General features: G+C 44.4%; 1 protein-coding gene across 2 annotated transcripts in view; it reads right to left on the minus strand.

The window, feature by feature from the left end:
• Positions 1-15,231, minus strand: part of LOC123766633 (murinoglobulin-2) — a 585,294-nt gene that overhangs the window by 300,861 nt on the left and 269,202 nt on the right. For both annotated transcript variants that reach the window (XR_011223484.1, XM_069308162.1), the window contains exon 9: positions 2,809-3,036. Coding sequence is in view for 1 of the 2 variants with exons in the window: in XM_069308162.1 (XP_069164263.1) it covers positions 2,809-3,036 (228 nt within the window). In the remaining variant the exon portion in view is untranslated. The remainder of the gene's footprint in view (positions 1-2,808; positions 3,037-15,231) is intronic.

Here is a 15,231-nt window from a genome sequence, read left to right on the forward strand (position 1 = left end):
AATCATAACATTTGGTATAAAGTCACTGATAACAGGGCAATCACAGATATAGTGTTGAAGAGTATGTGCTCTCAAGTTGGACAGAAAACAGATGTTTTTTCCACCAAGAGGGTTATAAACCCATCGAACCGCCTACCCGCTGAAGCCGCAAATATTAAAATCAAGCTAAAAAATATCATTAAGACAATTGGCGGGCCCTTTAACAAGCCGCCGACTTTCTGTCCTCGTCGAGGCCACTAAGATAGTTAGTGGCCCTTGGGTAAATTCATTTAAATATATACAATAAGTGTCAGCGCATCTCCGCGCGACAAAGAAAGCTAAACACACACAGTATTCCTTAGAATTACGTACGTAAACAAAAAATGTAACATATTTGTTCACTATAATGTCGGTGCTGGTTGTTGAAGTTGAAAAAACCTAGTTTTACTTCGAAATATGCTAATTTTATCAGAAATTCGACGTAAATAGGGGCCAGGTGAGCTCCGATAAGCCAGCGTCGTGATTAGCAAAATCTTCAAGATGAAGAATGTTGCCTGCTCTCTGATTGTCCAAATGAAACACAGTAGTGACCCCTGTCGGCATGCAGGTGAACCAGACCCAAAACCCAAATATCTTCGTAAGAATACCTTCCTGATTCGCACGTAAGCATCTTCTTAGGGCGTACTTAGGAACCTTCGTAGCACATCTACTTACGAAGAAATACATGGAGTTTCGTGAATCTAAGTCCTGGAACATAAGCTGGAGAGACAGGCAAGAGTAACTGGTAAGGTGCTCCAGTGGATAACGGATTACCTAAGCAATAGGAAGCCGAGAGTTACGGTGAGGGGTGAGACCTCAGATTGGCGTGAAGTCACCAGTGGAGTCCCACAGGGCTCTGTACTCGGTCCTATCTTGTTTCTGATTTATGGAAATGATCTCGCAGAGAGTATAGACTCATTTCTCTCAATATTTGCTCATGATGCCAAAACTATGAGAAGGATTAAGTTAAGACAGAGGAGGACTGCTTGAGACTTAAAGAAGACCTAGACAAACTGAATGAGTGGTCGAACAAATAGTTGTAAGAGTTTAACCCAAGCAAATGTAATGTAATGAAGATAGGTGTAGGGAGCAGGAGGCCAGATACAAGGTATCATTTGGGAGATGAAATTCTTCAAGAGTCAGGGAGATCAGAGAGAGAGAAAAAGACTTTCAGGTTGATATCACACCAGACCTGTCCCCTGAAGCCCATATCAAGAGGATAAAATCAGCGGCATATGCCAGGTTGGCCAACATAAGAACGGCATTCAAAACTTGTGTTAGAAATCATTCAGAACTTTGTATACCACATGTCAGGTCAATCCTGGAGTATTCAGCCCCAGCATGGAGTCCATATCTAGTCAAGGACAAGACTAAACTGGAAAAGGTTCAAAGGTTTCCCACCAGACTAGTACCCGAGCTGAGAGGTATGAGCTACGAGGAGAGACTACGGGAATTAAACCTCAAGTAGCTGGAAGATCACATTCCACATTCAAGATTCTCAAAGGAATTGATAGGGTAGATAAAGAGAGGATTTTAACACACGGGGCACACACACAAGGGGACACAGGTGGAAACTGAGTGTCCAAATGAGCCACAGAGATATTAGAAAGAACTTTTTTAGTGTCAGAGTGGTTGACAAATGGAATGCATTAGGTAGTGATGTGGTGGAGGCCGACTCCATTCACAGTTTCTAGTGTAGATATGATAGAGTCCAGTAGGCTCAGGAACCTGTACACCAGTTGATTGACAGTTGAGAGGCGGGACCAAAGAGCCAGAGCTCAACCGCCAAAAGCACAAATAGGTGAGTACACACACACGCACTCACGCTCGCGCACACACATATGAAAACATTATAATTGCTTATTATTTACTATTATTTTTAAGTTTTTACGTGAATCTTAAAAAGGTGTTTCTCAAGAATATATCTTGTTAGTTATTTCTAATGGTTTTAGTAACGTCAGAGAGACGTATTTAATTAGCTAGTTACAGTGTTACCTTTCTGCCACCATTTAAAAACGTTTACAAACGTTTTGTGTTTGCTGGGATTAAGGGTGTGTGAGGCAAGATGGGGAGAGTGTGAGGGAGAGAGGAAGGGTGTGTGAGGCAAGATGGGGAGAGTGTGAGGGAGAGAGGAAGGGTGTGTGAGGCAAGATGGGGAGAGTGTGAGGGAGAGAGGAAGGGTGTGTGAGGCAAGATGGGGAGAGTGTGAGGGAGAGAGAGGAAGGGTGTGTGAGGCAAGATGGGGAGAGTGTGAGGGAGAGAGGAAGGGTGTGTGAGGCAAGATGGGGAGAGTGTGAGGGAGAGAGGAAGGGTGTGTGAGGCAAGATGGGGAGAGTGTGAGGGAGAGAGGAAGGGTGTGTGAGGCAAGATGGGGAGAGTGTGAGGGAGAGAGGAAGGGTGTGTGAGGCAAGATGGGGAGAGTGTGAGGGAGAGAGGAAGGGTGTGTGAGGCAAGATGGGGAGAGTGTGAGGGAGAGAGGAAGGGTGTGTGAGGCAAGATGGGGAGAGTGTGAGGGAGAGAGGAAGGGTGTGTGAGAGAAGACGTAAAGATTGTGTGTCGGAAGACGTGAAATGTATAAAAATGTTTGAAGTGGTATAATCATTATATCTTGAAGACTGTTACAGTGATTGGGGAGACTGAGATGGTGTATAGGAGAGAACCTGGCGCGGAATAGACCCGAGCACCGCCGGGTAAACCATCTAATGTTTTATATAATTAATCCAACTCGGCATTGACGAAAGTTAAACTCACCCACATATAAAAATGGTGTCATAACAGTTCCATTCATACCTGAACTGTGAAGTTGGCTCTGGGCTGGTTATTAGCAGCAAATAAAATGGTGATAAGATGCTGTCTGTGTTCTCCGAGACACTTCAAGCGTTCCTGAGGGGCATGAATGACCAGATAGGAGCCAGATGGAGAGTAATATTTCTTGAAGGTGTGAGTGTAGCTGGAGTCTTGCATGCGATACTTTTTGGGCCACGTTAATTGATGGGCAAGAGTGTCAACAGTTTTGATCTGAAAACAGTGAAAAATATTATCATTTATATTTTGAATAAAGTACAACATTATACGAATAAGAATTAACAATGTTCAACAACTCTTTCAAGAGTCAAGTAGAGAGAAAGATCTGCGGGGTTGATATCATACCGAACCCGTTCCCAGAAGGCCACATCAAAAGGATATCATCAGTGGCATATGTTAGATTGACCAACATAAGAACTGCCTCTAGAAACTTGTGTAAGGAATCATTCAGAACCTTGTATACCACTTATGTCAGACCAATCCTGGAGTATGCAGCTCTAGCCTGGAGTCCATACCTAGTTAAACACAAGAGGATGTTTGAGAAGATTCAGAGATATGTCACCAGATTAGTTCCAGAGTTGAGAGGAAAGAGTTACGAGGAGAGGAACGTCACGAGAAGATTGAAGAGTTAGGAGAGACACAATCACTACAATCAAAAATCCTAGAGGAATTGTCAGTGTTGACAAAGTAAAAATATTTATAATTGGAGAACACAAACAAGAAGAAACAGGTGGAAACTTAGTACCCAAATGAACCACAGAAACATTAGAATTATTTTTTCAGTGAAAGAGTAGTTAACAAATGGAATGCATTAGGAAGAGATGTTGTTGAGGCTGAATCCATACACACATTCAGATGTTGATATGGTAGAAGCCAATAGCCTCAGGAACCTGTACACCAGTTGAATGCCAGATGAGAGACATGACAACAGACCGAAGCTCAACCCCTGCAAGCACAACTAGGTGAGAACAAAAATATAAATATAGCATTTACCGAACCATAAATACACAGACCAAAACATGAGAAATTTAGCAAGCATAATTCAAAGATTCCTAACAGCACCAATACTTCAGAGACCACAACGTGAACAACACAGCACCAATACTTCAGAGACCACAACATGAACAACACAGCACCAATACTTCAGAGACCACAACGTGAACAACACAGCACCAATACTTCAGAGACCACAACGTGAACAACACAGCACCAATACTTCAGAGACCACAACGTGAACAACACAGCACTAATACTTCAGAGACCACAACATGAACAACACAGCACCAATACTTCAGAGACCACAACGTGAACAACACAGCACCAATACTTCAGAGACCACAACGTGAACAACACAGCACTAATACTTCAGAGACCACAACGTGAACAACACAGCACCAATACTTCAGAGACCACAACGTGAACAACACAGCACTAATACTTCAGAGACCACAACGTGAACAACACAGCACCAATACTTCAGAGACCACAACGTGAACAACACAGCACCAATACTTCAGAGACCACAACGTGAACAACACAGCACCAATACTTCAGAGACCACAACGTGAACAACACGGCACCAATACTTCAGAGACCACAACGTGAACAACACAGCACCAATACTTCAGAGACCACAACGTGAACAACACAGCACCAATACTTCAGAGACCACAACGTGAACAACACAGCACCAATACTTCAGAGACCACAACATGAACAACACGGCACCAATACTTCAGAGACCACAACGTGAACAACACAGCACCAATACTTCAGAGACCACAACGTGAACAACACAGCACCAATACTTCAGAGACCACAACGTGAACAACACAGCACCAATACTTCAGAGACCACAACGTGAACAACACGGCACCAATACTTCAGAGACCACAACATGAACAACACAGCACCAATACTTCAGAGACCACAACGTGAACAACACAGCACCAATACTTCAGAGACCACAACATGAACAACACAGCACCAATACTTCAGAGACCACAACGTGAACAACACAGCACCAATACTTCAGAGACCACAACGTGAACAACACAGCACCAATACTTCAGAGACCACAACGTGAACAACACGGCACCAATACTTCAGAGACCACAACATGAACAACACAGCACCAATACTTCAGTGACCACAACGTGAACAACACAGCACCAATACTTCAGAGACCACAACATGAACAACACAGCACCAATACTTCAGAGACCACAACGTGAACAACACAGCACCAATACTTCAGAGACCACAACATGAACAACACAGCACCAATACTTCAGAGACCACAACATGAACAACACAGCACCAATACTTCAGAGACCACAACATGAACAACACAGCACCAATACTTCAGAGACCACAACGTGAACAACACAGCACCAATACTTCAGAGACCACAACGTGAACAACACGGCACCAATACTTCAGAGACCACAACATGAACAACACAGCACCAATACTTCAGAGACCACAACGTGAACAACACAGCACCAATACTTCAGAGACCACAACGTGAACAACACAGCACCAATACTTCAGAGACCACAACGTGAACAACACAGCACCAATACTTCAGAGACCACAACATGAACAACACAGCACCAATACTTCAGAGACCACAACATGAACAACACAGCACCAATACTTCATAATCTACAACAGCGGTCGGCAAACTTTCAGACCTCACGGACCACTAAATTCATAATTTTAAACTCCGCAGACAACTAATATGAAATTTTGTAAAAGGAAAAATACATTTGTAAAATAATGATGAAAGAACTTTTATTTTTGTAATATGAAATACTCCTATTTAATATAACAAAATTATTAATGTTTATTTACTTATAACAAAATCATAAATGCTTATTTAATCGTAACAAAATCTTTAAAGGTTGTTTAATTGTAACAAAATTATTGAAGTTAGTTTAATTACTACAAAATAATTGAAGTATTACACATATTTATGTGACACTGGTTACACATATTTATGTGACACTGGTTACACATATTTATGTGACACTGGTTACACATATTTATGTGACACTGGTTACACATATTTATGTGACACTGGTTACACATATTTATGTGACACTGGTTACACATATTTATGTGACACTGGTTACACATATTTATGTGACACTGGTTACACATATTTATGTGACACTGGTTACACATATTTATGTGACACTGGTTACACATATTTATGTGACACTGGTTACACATATTTATGTGACACTGGTTACACATATTTATGTGACACTGGTTACACATATTTATGTGACACTGGTTACACATATTTATGTGACACTGGTTACACATATTTATGTGACACTGGTTCCTGCTTATTTGAAAGAATTTATGGATTTTTGGCTTCAGTGACGTTACTGAAAGACGTTACTTGTATTTATTTCAAGACGAGACTGGTGCCGAGTTTTAATTGCTGTGGACTGATGAAAATGTCTTTTCGCACAAATTTGTTGTTGAAAATATAATCGAAATTTTAATTGCTTTTTCACTCAGCAATGGGTATACACTTTTCATGAAGAACCAAAAATGAGGTCTTGATAAGGATGATTGAATTTTAACTTTGAGACTGTCATCGGATGATAGATTGACGAGTCATTCTTTTTCATTCATGCTAAAATTGCTATCATCAATGTTTGCTGCAAATGTATCTATTTAGGTGCCTGACAGCTGTGTGAACAGCGCTTCAGATTTGAAGTTCGGAGGTTCCGGGTTCGATCCCCAGTGGAGGCGGAAACAAATGGGCAGTTTCTTTCACCCTGATGCCCCCTGTTACCTAGCAGTAAATAGGTACCTGGAAGTTAGACAAATGCTACGGGCTGCTTCCTGGGGGTGTGTAACAAAAACGAGGCCTGGTCGAGGACCGGGCCGCGTAGACGCTAAGCCCCGAAATCATCTTAAGATAACCTCTAGACAGTCACATATTGGCATTTCTCGGAATCTTCTTTCTTTGGATAATAACGAGCAAAAGATTCTAATTGTAATTACTACTGAACAATGGTTACCCTCCTTCCCTGCCGGTTGACATCCTTCCCTGCCGGTTGACATCCTTCCCTGCCGGTTGACATCCTTCCCTGCCGGTTGACATCCTTCCCTGCCGGTTGACATCCTTCCCTGCCGGTTGACATCCTTCCCTGCCGGTTGGCATCCTTCCCTGCCGGTTGGCATCCTTCCCTGCCGGTTGACATCCTTCCCTGCCGGTTGACATCCTTCCCTGCCGGTTGGCATCCTTCCCTGCCGGTTGACATCCTTCCCTGCCGGTTGACATCCTTCCCTGCCGGTTGACATCCTTCCCTGCCGGTTGACATCCTTCCCTGCCGGTTGACATCCTTCCCTGCCGGTTGGCATCCTTCCCTGCCGGTTGACATCCTTCTCTCCCATATATTCACACAAATTTGACAACAATTGCAGATCTTCTTCAGTAAACCGCGTTTGCCACAGTAACATTTTCTTTTGAAAATCATCCATTTTACATCCATCCTCACAACCATCCATTTGGTTGTGAGAACCAGACCATCACCAGAGAAACCTTAACAAACAACACAGAAATCATCGATAAATACAGCGATAGCAGGAGACTCGACATCAGCGAGGCACTACACATCAAAAAGTCAACACCAGAAATCAACAGCCAATTAATGCACAACTATATTCTACCCACTTCAAGACCCCGAACCCACATAAAAGCAGCAAGAGGAAGTGTTGGCCAATAGGCCTTCTGCAGTTACTTCCATTCTTATGTTCTCATATCCAATTAATACCCATAATTTCGTGTTCTGTTTTATTTTTGTCACCTCACCCAAAACTTTTGTACCCTATAACCTCACCCAAAACGAGTATAAGTATGATTGATTTTGTGTGTAAACCTAAGTCTTTGAAAATGTAATGGACTCCATGCGGGGGGCTGCATACTCCAGGATTGGCCTGACATATGTGGTATACAAAGTTCTGAATGATTCCTGACACAAGTTTCTAAATGCCGTTCCTATGTTGGCCAGCCAGGCATATGCCGCTGATGTTATCCGCTTGATATGGGCTGCAGGGGACAGGTCTGGCGTGATATCTACCCCCAAGTCTTTTTCTCTCTCTGAATCTTGAATTTTATCTCCCAGATGATACCTAGAGTCTGGTCTCCTGCTCCCTACACCTATATTCATTACATTACAATTTCTGGGGTTAAACTCTAACATCCATTTATTCGAGCATGCCTTCAGCTTGTCTAGGTCTTCTTGAAGCCTCAAGCAGTCCTCCTCTGTCTTAATTCTTTTCATAATTTTGGCATCATTCGCAAACATTGAGAGAAATGAATCTATACCCTCCGGGAGATCATTTACATATATCAGAAACAAGATAGGACTAAGTACAGAGCCCTGTGGGACTCCACTGGTGACTTCACGCCAATATAAGGTCTCACCCCTCACCATAACTCTTTGCTTCCTATTGGTTAGGTACTCCGTTATCCACTGGAGCACCTTACAAGCTACACCTGCCTGTGTGTGTGTGTGTGTGTGTGTTGGGGGGGGGGGGGTTGAGCTTTGGCACTTTGGTCCTACTGTGAAACTGTGAAACTTTGTGTGTGTGTGTGTGTGTGTGTGTGTGTGTGTGTGTGTGTGTGTGTGTGTGTGTGTGTGTGTGTGTGTGTGTGTGTGTGTGTGTGTGTACTCACTTATTTGTATTCACCTATTTGTGCTTGCGGGGGTTGAACTTTGGCTCTTTGGTCTCGGCTCTCAAATGTCAATGAACTGATGTACAGATTCCTGAGCCTACTGGGCTCTATCATATCTACATTTGAAACTGTGTATGGAATCAACCTCCACCACATCACTGCCTAATACATTCCATCCGTTAACTACTCTGACACTGAAAAAGTTCCTTCTAACGTCCATGTGGCTCATGTGGGTACTCAGTTTCTACCTGTGTCCCCTTATTCGCATCCCACCAGTGTTGAATAGTTTGTTCTTGTTTACCCGATCGATTCCCCTGAGGATTTTGTAGGTTGTGATCATGTCTTCCCTTACTGTTCTATCTTCCAGTGTCGTAAGGTGCGTTTCCCGCAGCCTTTCCTCGTAACTCATCCCTGTTAGTTCTGGGACTAGACTAGTGGCATACCTTTGGCCTTTTTCCAGCTTCGTCTTGTGCTTGACAAGGTACGGGCTCCATGCTGGGGCCACATACTCCAGGATTGGTCTTACATATGTGGTGTACAAGATTCTGAATGATTCCTTACACAGGTTCCTGAACGCTGTTCTGATGTTAGCGAGCCTCGCATATGCCGCAGACGTTATTCTTTTTATGTGGGCTTCAGGAGACAGGTTTGGTGTGATATCAACTCCTAGATCTTTCTCTCTGTCCGTTTCAAAAGTACTTCATCTCCTATTCTGTATCCTGTGTCTGGCCTCCAGTTTCCACTGCCTAGTTTCATTACTTTGCATTTACTCGGGTTGAACTTCAACAGCCATTTGTTGGACCATTCACACAGTCTGTCTAGGTCATCTTGTAGCCTCCTACTATCATCCTCAATTTCAATCCTCCTCATAATTTTTGCATCATCGGCAAACATTGAGAGAAACGATTCTATACCCTCTGGGAGATCATTTACATATATCAGAAACAGATTAGGTCCAATAACTGACCCCTGCGGGACTCCACTCGTAACGTCTCGCCAATCTGAGACCTCACCCTTCACACTGACTCGTTGTCTCCTGTTGCTTAGGTACTCCTTTATCCAATGGAGTACCTTCCCTTTCACTCCAGCCTGCATCTCCAGCTTTTTCACCAGCCTCTTGTGTGGCACTGTATCAAAGGATTTCTGACAATCCAAAAATATGCAGTCTGCCCACCCTTCTCTTTCTTGCCTTATTTTTGTTGCCTAATTGTAGAATTCAAGTAACCTTGTGAGGCAGGACCTGCCATCCCTGAATCCATGTTGATGCTGTGTTACAAAGTTCTTTCGCTCCAGATGTTCCACTAGCTTTCTTTGCAAAATCTTCTCCATCAGCTTGCATGGTTATGCAGGTTAGGGACACCGGCCTGCAGTTCAGTGCCTCCTGTCTATCCCCTTTCTTGTATATCGGGACTACGTTAGCTGCTTTCCAAATTTCTGGCAGCTCCCCTGTTGCCAGTGATTTGTTACACACTATAAAGAGTGGTAGGCACAGTTCTTCTGCTCCTTCCTTTAGTACCCAAGGGGAGATTCCATCTGGGCCTATAGCCTTTGTCACATCCAAGTCTAGTAAACTCTTTCTTACTTCCCCGCTGGTAATCTCAAACTCTTCCAGTGGTTCCTGGTTATCTATTCCCTCTCTTATCTCTGGAATTTCTCCTTGCTCTAAGGTGAAGACCTGGAATTTCTTATTCAGTTCCTTACACACTTCCTTGTCGTTTGTAGTGAATCCTTCTGCCCCTATCCTTAATTTCAATATCAATCCTTTTACTGTTGTTTTTTCCTACTGATGTGACTGTGCAGAAATTTAGGTTGAGTCTTTGCCTTGCTTGTATTGTCATTTTTGTATTGTCTTTCTGCCTCTCTTCTCATCTTGAGATATTCATTCCTGGCATTCTGGTATCTTTCTCTGCTCTCAAGTATCCTGTTATTCTTATAGTTTCTCCATGCCCTTTTACTTTGCTGCTTAGCTAGCCAACATCTCTGATTAAACCATGGGTTTCTCATCATTATTTCATTGTTTTCCTTTTGGACGGGGTCAAACTTGTTTGCTGCTTCCTTGCACTTCTGCGTGATGACGTCCGTGATGTCCTGGACCGTCTTTCCCCTGAGCACTGTTTCCCCTGTTATATCTGTTAGGAATTTTCTTATCTCCTCATAGTTTCCCTTTTGGAATGCCAGCCTTTTGTTTCAGTACCTACCTCGGGTTCAATAACGCTTCTTCAACCAGATACTCAAATGTCGGTACACTGTGTTTGCTCATTCTTAATGGGGCTTCAAAGCCAATTTCCCTTATGGTGGACTCGTTCAGAGTGAAGACTAGGTCGAGTCTCACTGGTTCATTGTTTCCTCTCATCCTAGTGGGTTTCCTAACATGTTGGCTTAGAAAGTTTCTTGTCGCCACCTCCATTAGTTTGGGTCTCCATGTATCCTCTCCTCCATGCGGTTCCTTCTTCTCCCAATCTATCCTTCCGTGATTGAAGTCCCTCATGATGAGCAGATGGGATCTATTTCTACAGGCACCAAAGGCTGCCTTCTCAATTATAGTGTCAACTGCCATGTTGTTGCTGTCATACTCTTGCCTTGGTCTTGTCATTTGGTGGAGGGTTATATATTACTGCTACTACTACTTTTGGTCCTCTCATTGTCATGGTGCCTGTTATGTAGTCTCTGAATCCCTCGTAGCCTGGGATGACTATCTCCTTGAAACTCCATTCCTTTCTCATTAGTAGGGCCACTCCACCTCCTCCCCTACCTTCCCTCTCTTTCCTTATTACAGTGTAGTCCTGGGGAAACACCGCATTCATTATGATTTTTGAGAGTTTTGTTTCTGTGAGTCCGATTACATCTGGGTTCACTTCTTGTGCTCTTTCCCGTAGTTCACTTGCCTTGCTGGTGATCCCATCTATGTTCGAGTACATTACCCTGAAGCTGACTATCTTCTGTCCTTTCTCAGATCCTATTGCTTCTCCTAAAGCAGGGAAATGGAGTGACTGGGATGGGAGGGCCTATTAAGGGGGGACCTGGGGGATCTGGGGTGGGCAGGGGCAGGAAAGATCTGGTACAGGGAGGGTGGAGTAGGAGGGAGGGTTTAGGGGGTTGGGGAGAAAAGAGGGCGTGCGTTGGAGGCTTGAGAGGGGGGGGGGGTTAGAGGGGGAGGCTTGGGGGAGTGGGTGAGAGGGGGATGCTTTGGAGAGTGTGGGAAAGTGGGAGGCTTGGGGGGGATATGGGAGGAGGGAGGGCTTATGGGATAGGGGGAAATGGAGGGCTTGGGGGGCACAAAACGAAGGAGGGCTTGGGGCGGAAGGGTGGTTGGGGGAAAGGAAGTGCTGAGGGAGATGAGGAAGGGAGAGTGGGTGAGAAGGGACGGCTCAGGAGGATACTGGCGGGTTAAGGTAGGGGTGGGGGAGAATGGAGGGCTTGGGGGTGCGGGAAAAGGGAGGGCATTGAGGGATTAGGGAGGGCTTGAGGGGGTGGGGGAGAAGGGAGATCCTGGGGAGGAGGGGGGGTTGTGCTCGCCTAGTTGTGTTTGCGGGGGTTGAGCTCTGGCTCTTTGGTCCCGCCTCTCGACTGTCAATCAATTGGTGTACAGATTCCTGAGCTTATTGGGCTCTATCATATCTACACTTGAAACTGTATGGAGTCAGCCTCCACCACAACACTACTTATTGCATTCCATTTGTTAACTACCCTGACACTGAAAAAGTTCTTTCTAACGTCTCTGTGGCTCATCTGGGTACTAAGTTTCCACCTGTGTCCCCTTGTTCGTGTTCCACCCGCGCTAAAGAGTTTGTCTTTATCAACCCTGTCAATTCCCCTGAGAATTTTGTAGGTGGTTATCATGTCTCCCCTTACTCTTCTGTTTTCCAGGGTTGTGGGGTTCAGCTCCCTTAACCTTTCCTCGTAACTCATTCCTCTCAGTTCCGGGACCAGTCTGGTGGCATACCTCTGAATCTTCTCTAACTTCGTCTTGTGTTTAACTAGGTATGGACTCCAGACTGGAGCTGCATACTCCAGGATTGGTCTTACATAAGTGGTATTCAGGGTCCTGAACGATTCCTTACTCAAGTTTCTAAAGGCAGTTCTTATATTGGCCAGTCTACCATATGCCGCTGATGATATCCTTTTGATGTGGGCCTCTGGGGACAGGTTCGGTGTGGTATCGACCCCAGATCTCTCTCTATTTGACTCTTGTAGTATTTCACCTCCCAGATGGTACCTTGTGTTCAGCCTTCTGCTCCCTTCGCCTAATTTCATTACTTTACACTTTCCTGAGTTGAACTTTAGCAGCCATTTTTTAGAGCATTCCTCCAGTTTGTCCAGGTCGTCCTGTAGTCTCTGTCTATCTTCGTCTGTTTTGATTCTTCTCATAATTTTGCATCGTCAGCAAACATTGAGAGAAATGAGTCTATACCCTCTGGAAGGTCGTTTACATACACTAGAAACAGGATGGGTCCTTGTACAGAGCCCTGTGGAACCCCGCTGGTGACATCTCGCCACTCTGATGTCTCCCCCTCACCGTTTCTCGCTGTTTCCTATTGCTTAGATACTCCCTCATCCACTAGAGTTCCTTACCTTTTACTCCTGCCTGCTGCTCCAACTTTTGTAAAAGCCTTTTGTGAGGTACTGTGTCAAAGGCTTTCTGACAGTGCAAGAAAATGCAGTCTACCCACCCTTCTCTTTCTTGCCTAATTTGTGTTGCCTGGTCATAGAATTCTATAAGGCCTGTGAGGCACGATTTATCTTCCCTGAACTGCTGGTGGTGTGTTACAAAGCTGTTTCCCTCCAGATGCTCTACGAGCCTTTTCCTCACAATCTTCTCCATCACCTTGCATGGTATACAAGTTAGGGAACTGGCCTGTAGTTCAGTGCCTCTTGCCTGTCACCCTTTTTTGTAAATTGGGACTACATTAGCTGTCTTCCAGCTTTCCGGTCTCCCGTTTCCAGTATTCTGTTATATGCCATAGAGAGTGGCACACTTAGTGCTTCTGCACCTTCTTTTAGAATCCACGGTGAGATTCTGTCATGCCTAACAGCCTTTGACACATTCAGCTCCAACAGATTCCTTATGACCTCATCACTGATGAGGAAAATTTCCTCCAAGGTTGTTCGGTTTGCCTCCTCATTTAGTGAAGGGACCTCTCCTTGTTCTATTGTGAAGACCTCCTGGAATCTCTTGTTCAATTCTTGACACACCTCTTTGTCATTCTCTGTGTATCTGTTCTCCCCTTTTCTCAGTTTCATCACTTGTTCCTTCACTGCTGTTTTCCTCCTGATGTGGCTGTGGAGCAGTTTTGGTTGGGTCTTAGCTTTACTCGCGATGTCATTTTCATACTGTCTCTCTGCTTCTCTCCTGACTCTGATGTACTTATTTCTGGCCCTCTGGTATTTCTTCCTGCTCTCTGGTGTTCTGTTGTTCCTGTAGTTTCGCCATGTTCTTTTACTCAATTGCTTTGCTGCCGCACATTCCTGGCTGAACCACGGATTCTTCTGTTGCTTTTCATTTTTCACTTTTTGGACTAGGATAAACCTGTCTGCAGCTTCCTTGACACTTCTGAGTGACATAATACATCATATCCTGTACAGTCTTTTCTCTGAGTTCTGTTTCCCATGGTATTCCCATTAGGAACTTCCTCATCTCGTCATATTTTCTTCTTCGGTAATTTAGTCTTTTTCCTTCCAATCCCCTCCTTGGATAGGTTGTCCCTACTTCTACCAGATACTCAAATATCAATACACTTTGGTCACTCATTCATATGGGGGCATCATATATGACTTCCTTTATTTCTGAGCCATTTACGGTGAAAATCCGGTAGTCTAGCTGGTTTGTCATTTCCTCTAATTCTTGTGGGCCCCTTCACATGTTGGCTCAGAAAGTTCCATGTACTCACTTCCAAATGTTTAGATCTCCATGTGGGTCCCGATTCTCCCAGTCTATCTTTCCATGGTTGAAATCGCCAATGATTAAGAGTCTGGATCCATTCCTGCAAGCAACTGAAGCTGCTCTCTCTTTATGTTAATGGTAGCCATGTTGTTTCTGTCTGTTGTGGGAGGGTGCCCAAGATGGGCACCTTGGGCACCAGGGGTTGGGGCAGGTAGGGCAGCAATTGGGTGGAGGATGGGGAGGTGCTTCTCTCAGTGTCTGTTGAGCTGCTTGTGGGGGGTTCCCAGCTCCCCTCTGGGATTGTAGGGCTCGAGGTTGTAGCTCCCTGATTTCTTTCTTTCTCCTTGCGCTCCCTCCTCGCAGCTGTTGCCCTCATTCTCTCGTCCCTTGTCATATACCTATGCAGGAATACTTTTTTGAGCTTCTGTAAACATGTTGGTCCGCTCTCCCTTGCTAACAAGTCCTCTTTTGTTTTCTCGCTCTTGAATATCACCTTTATCACTCGGTCTCTGTCCTTGTTGTACTGTCTGATCCTGAAAACCTTTTCAATACCTTGGTCAACCCTCTCCATCTTTACCCCTTTAAGGATCTCATTAACTTCATTTTAGTCCTTGTCTCTCCTTTCCACTGGACCAGTCCCTGTTTGCTCCCTAATACCTACTATTACTACTGCTCTTTTTCGCTCTATCAGCTGGCTAGTACATCTAGCTGCTTCCTGAGAAGAAACCACTTCCATGGCCAATTCCCCTAACTGCAGACCTAGCTTCTGGGCTCTTTTTAAGCAATTCTGCAAATGAGGGTTGTTTTGTAGAAGTCCCCTCAA

The sequence above is a fragment of the Procambarus clarkii genome, chromosome 62 (genome assembly GCF_040958095.1).
Source record: "Procambarus clarkii isolate CNS0578487 chromosome 62, FALCON_Pclarkii_2.0, whole genome shotgun sequence".
Lineage (NCBI taxonomy): Eukaryota > Metazoa > Arthropoda > Malacostraca > Decapoda > Cambaridae > Procambarus > Procambarus clarkii.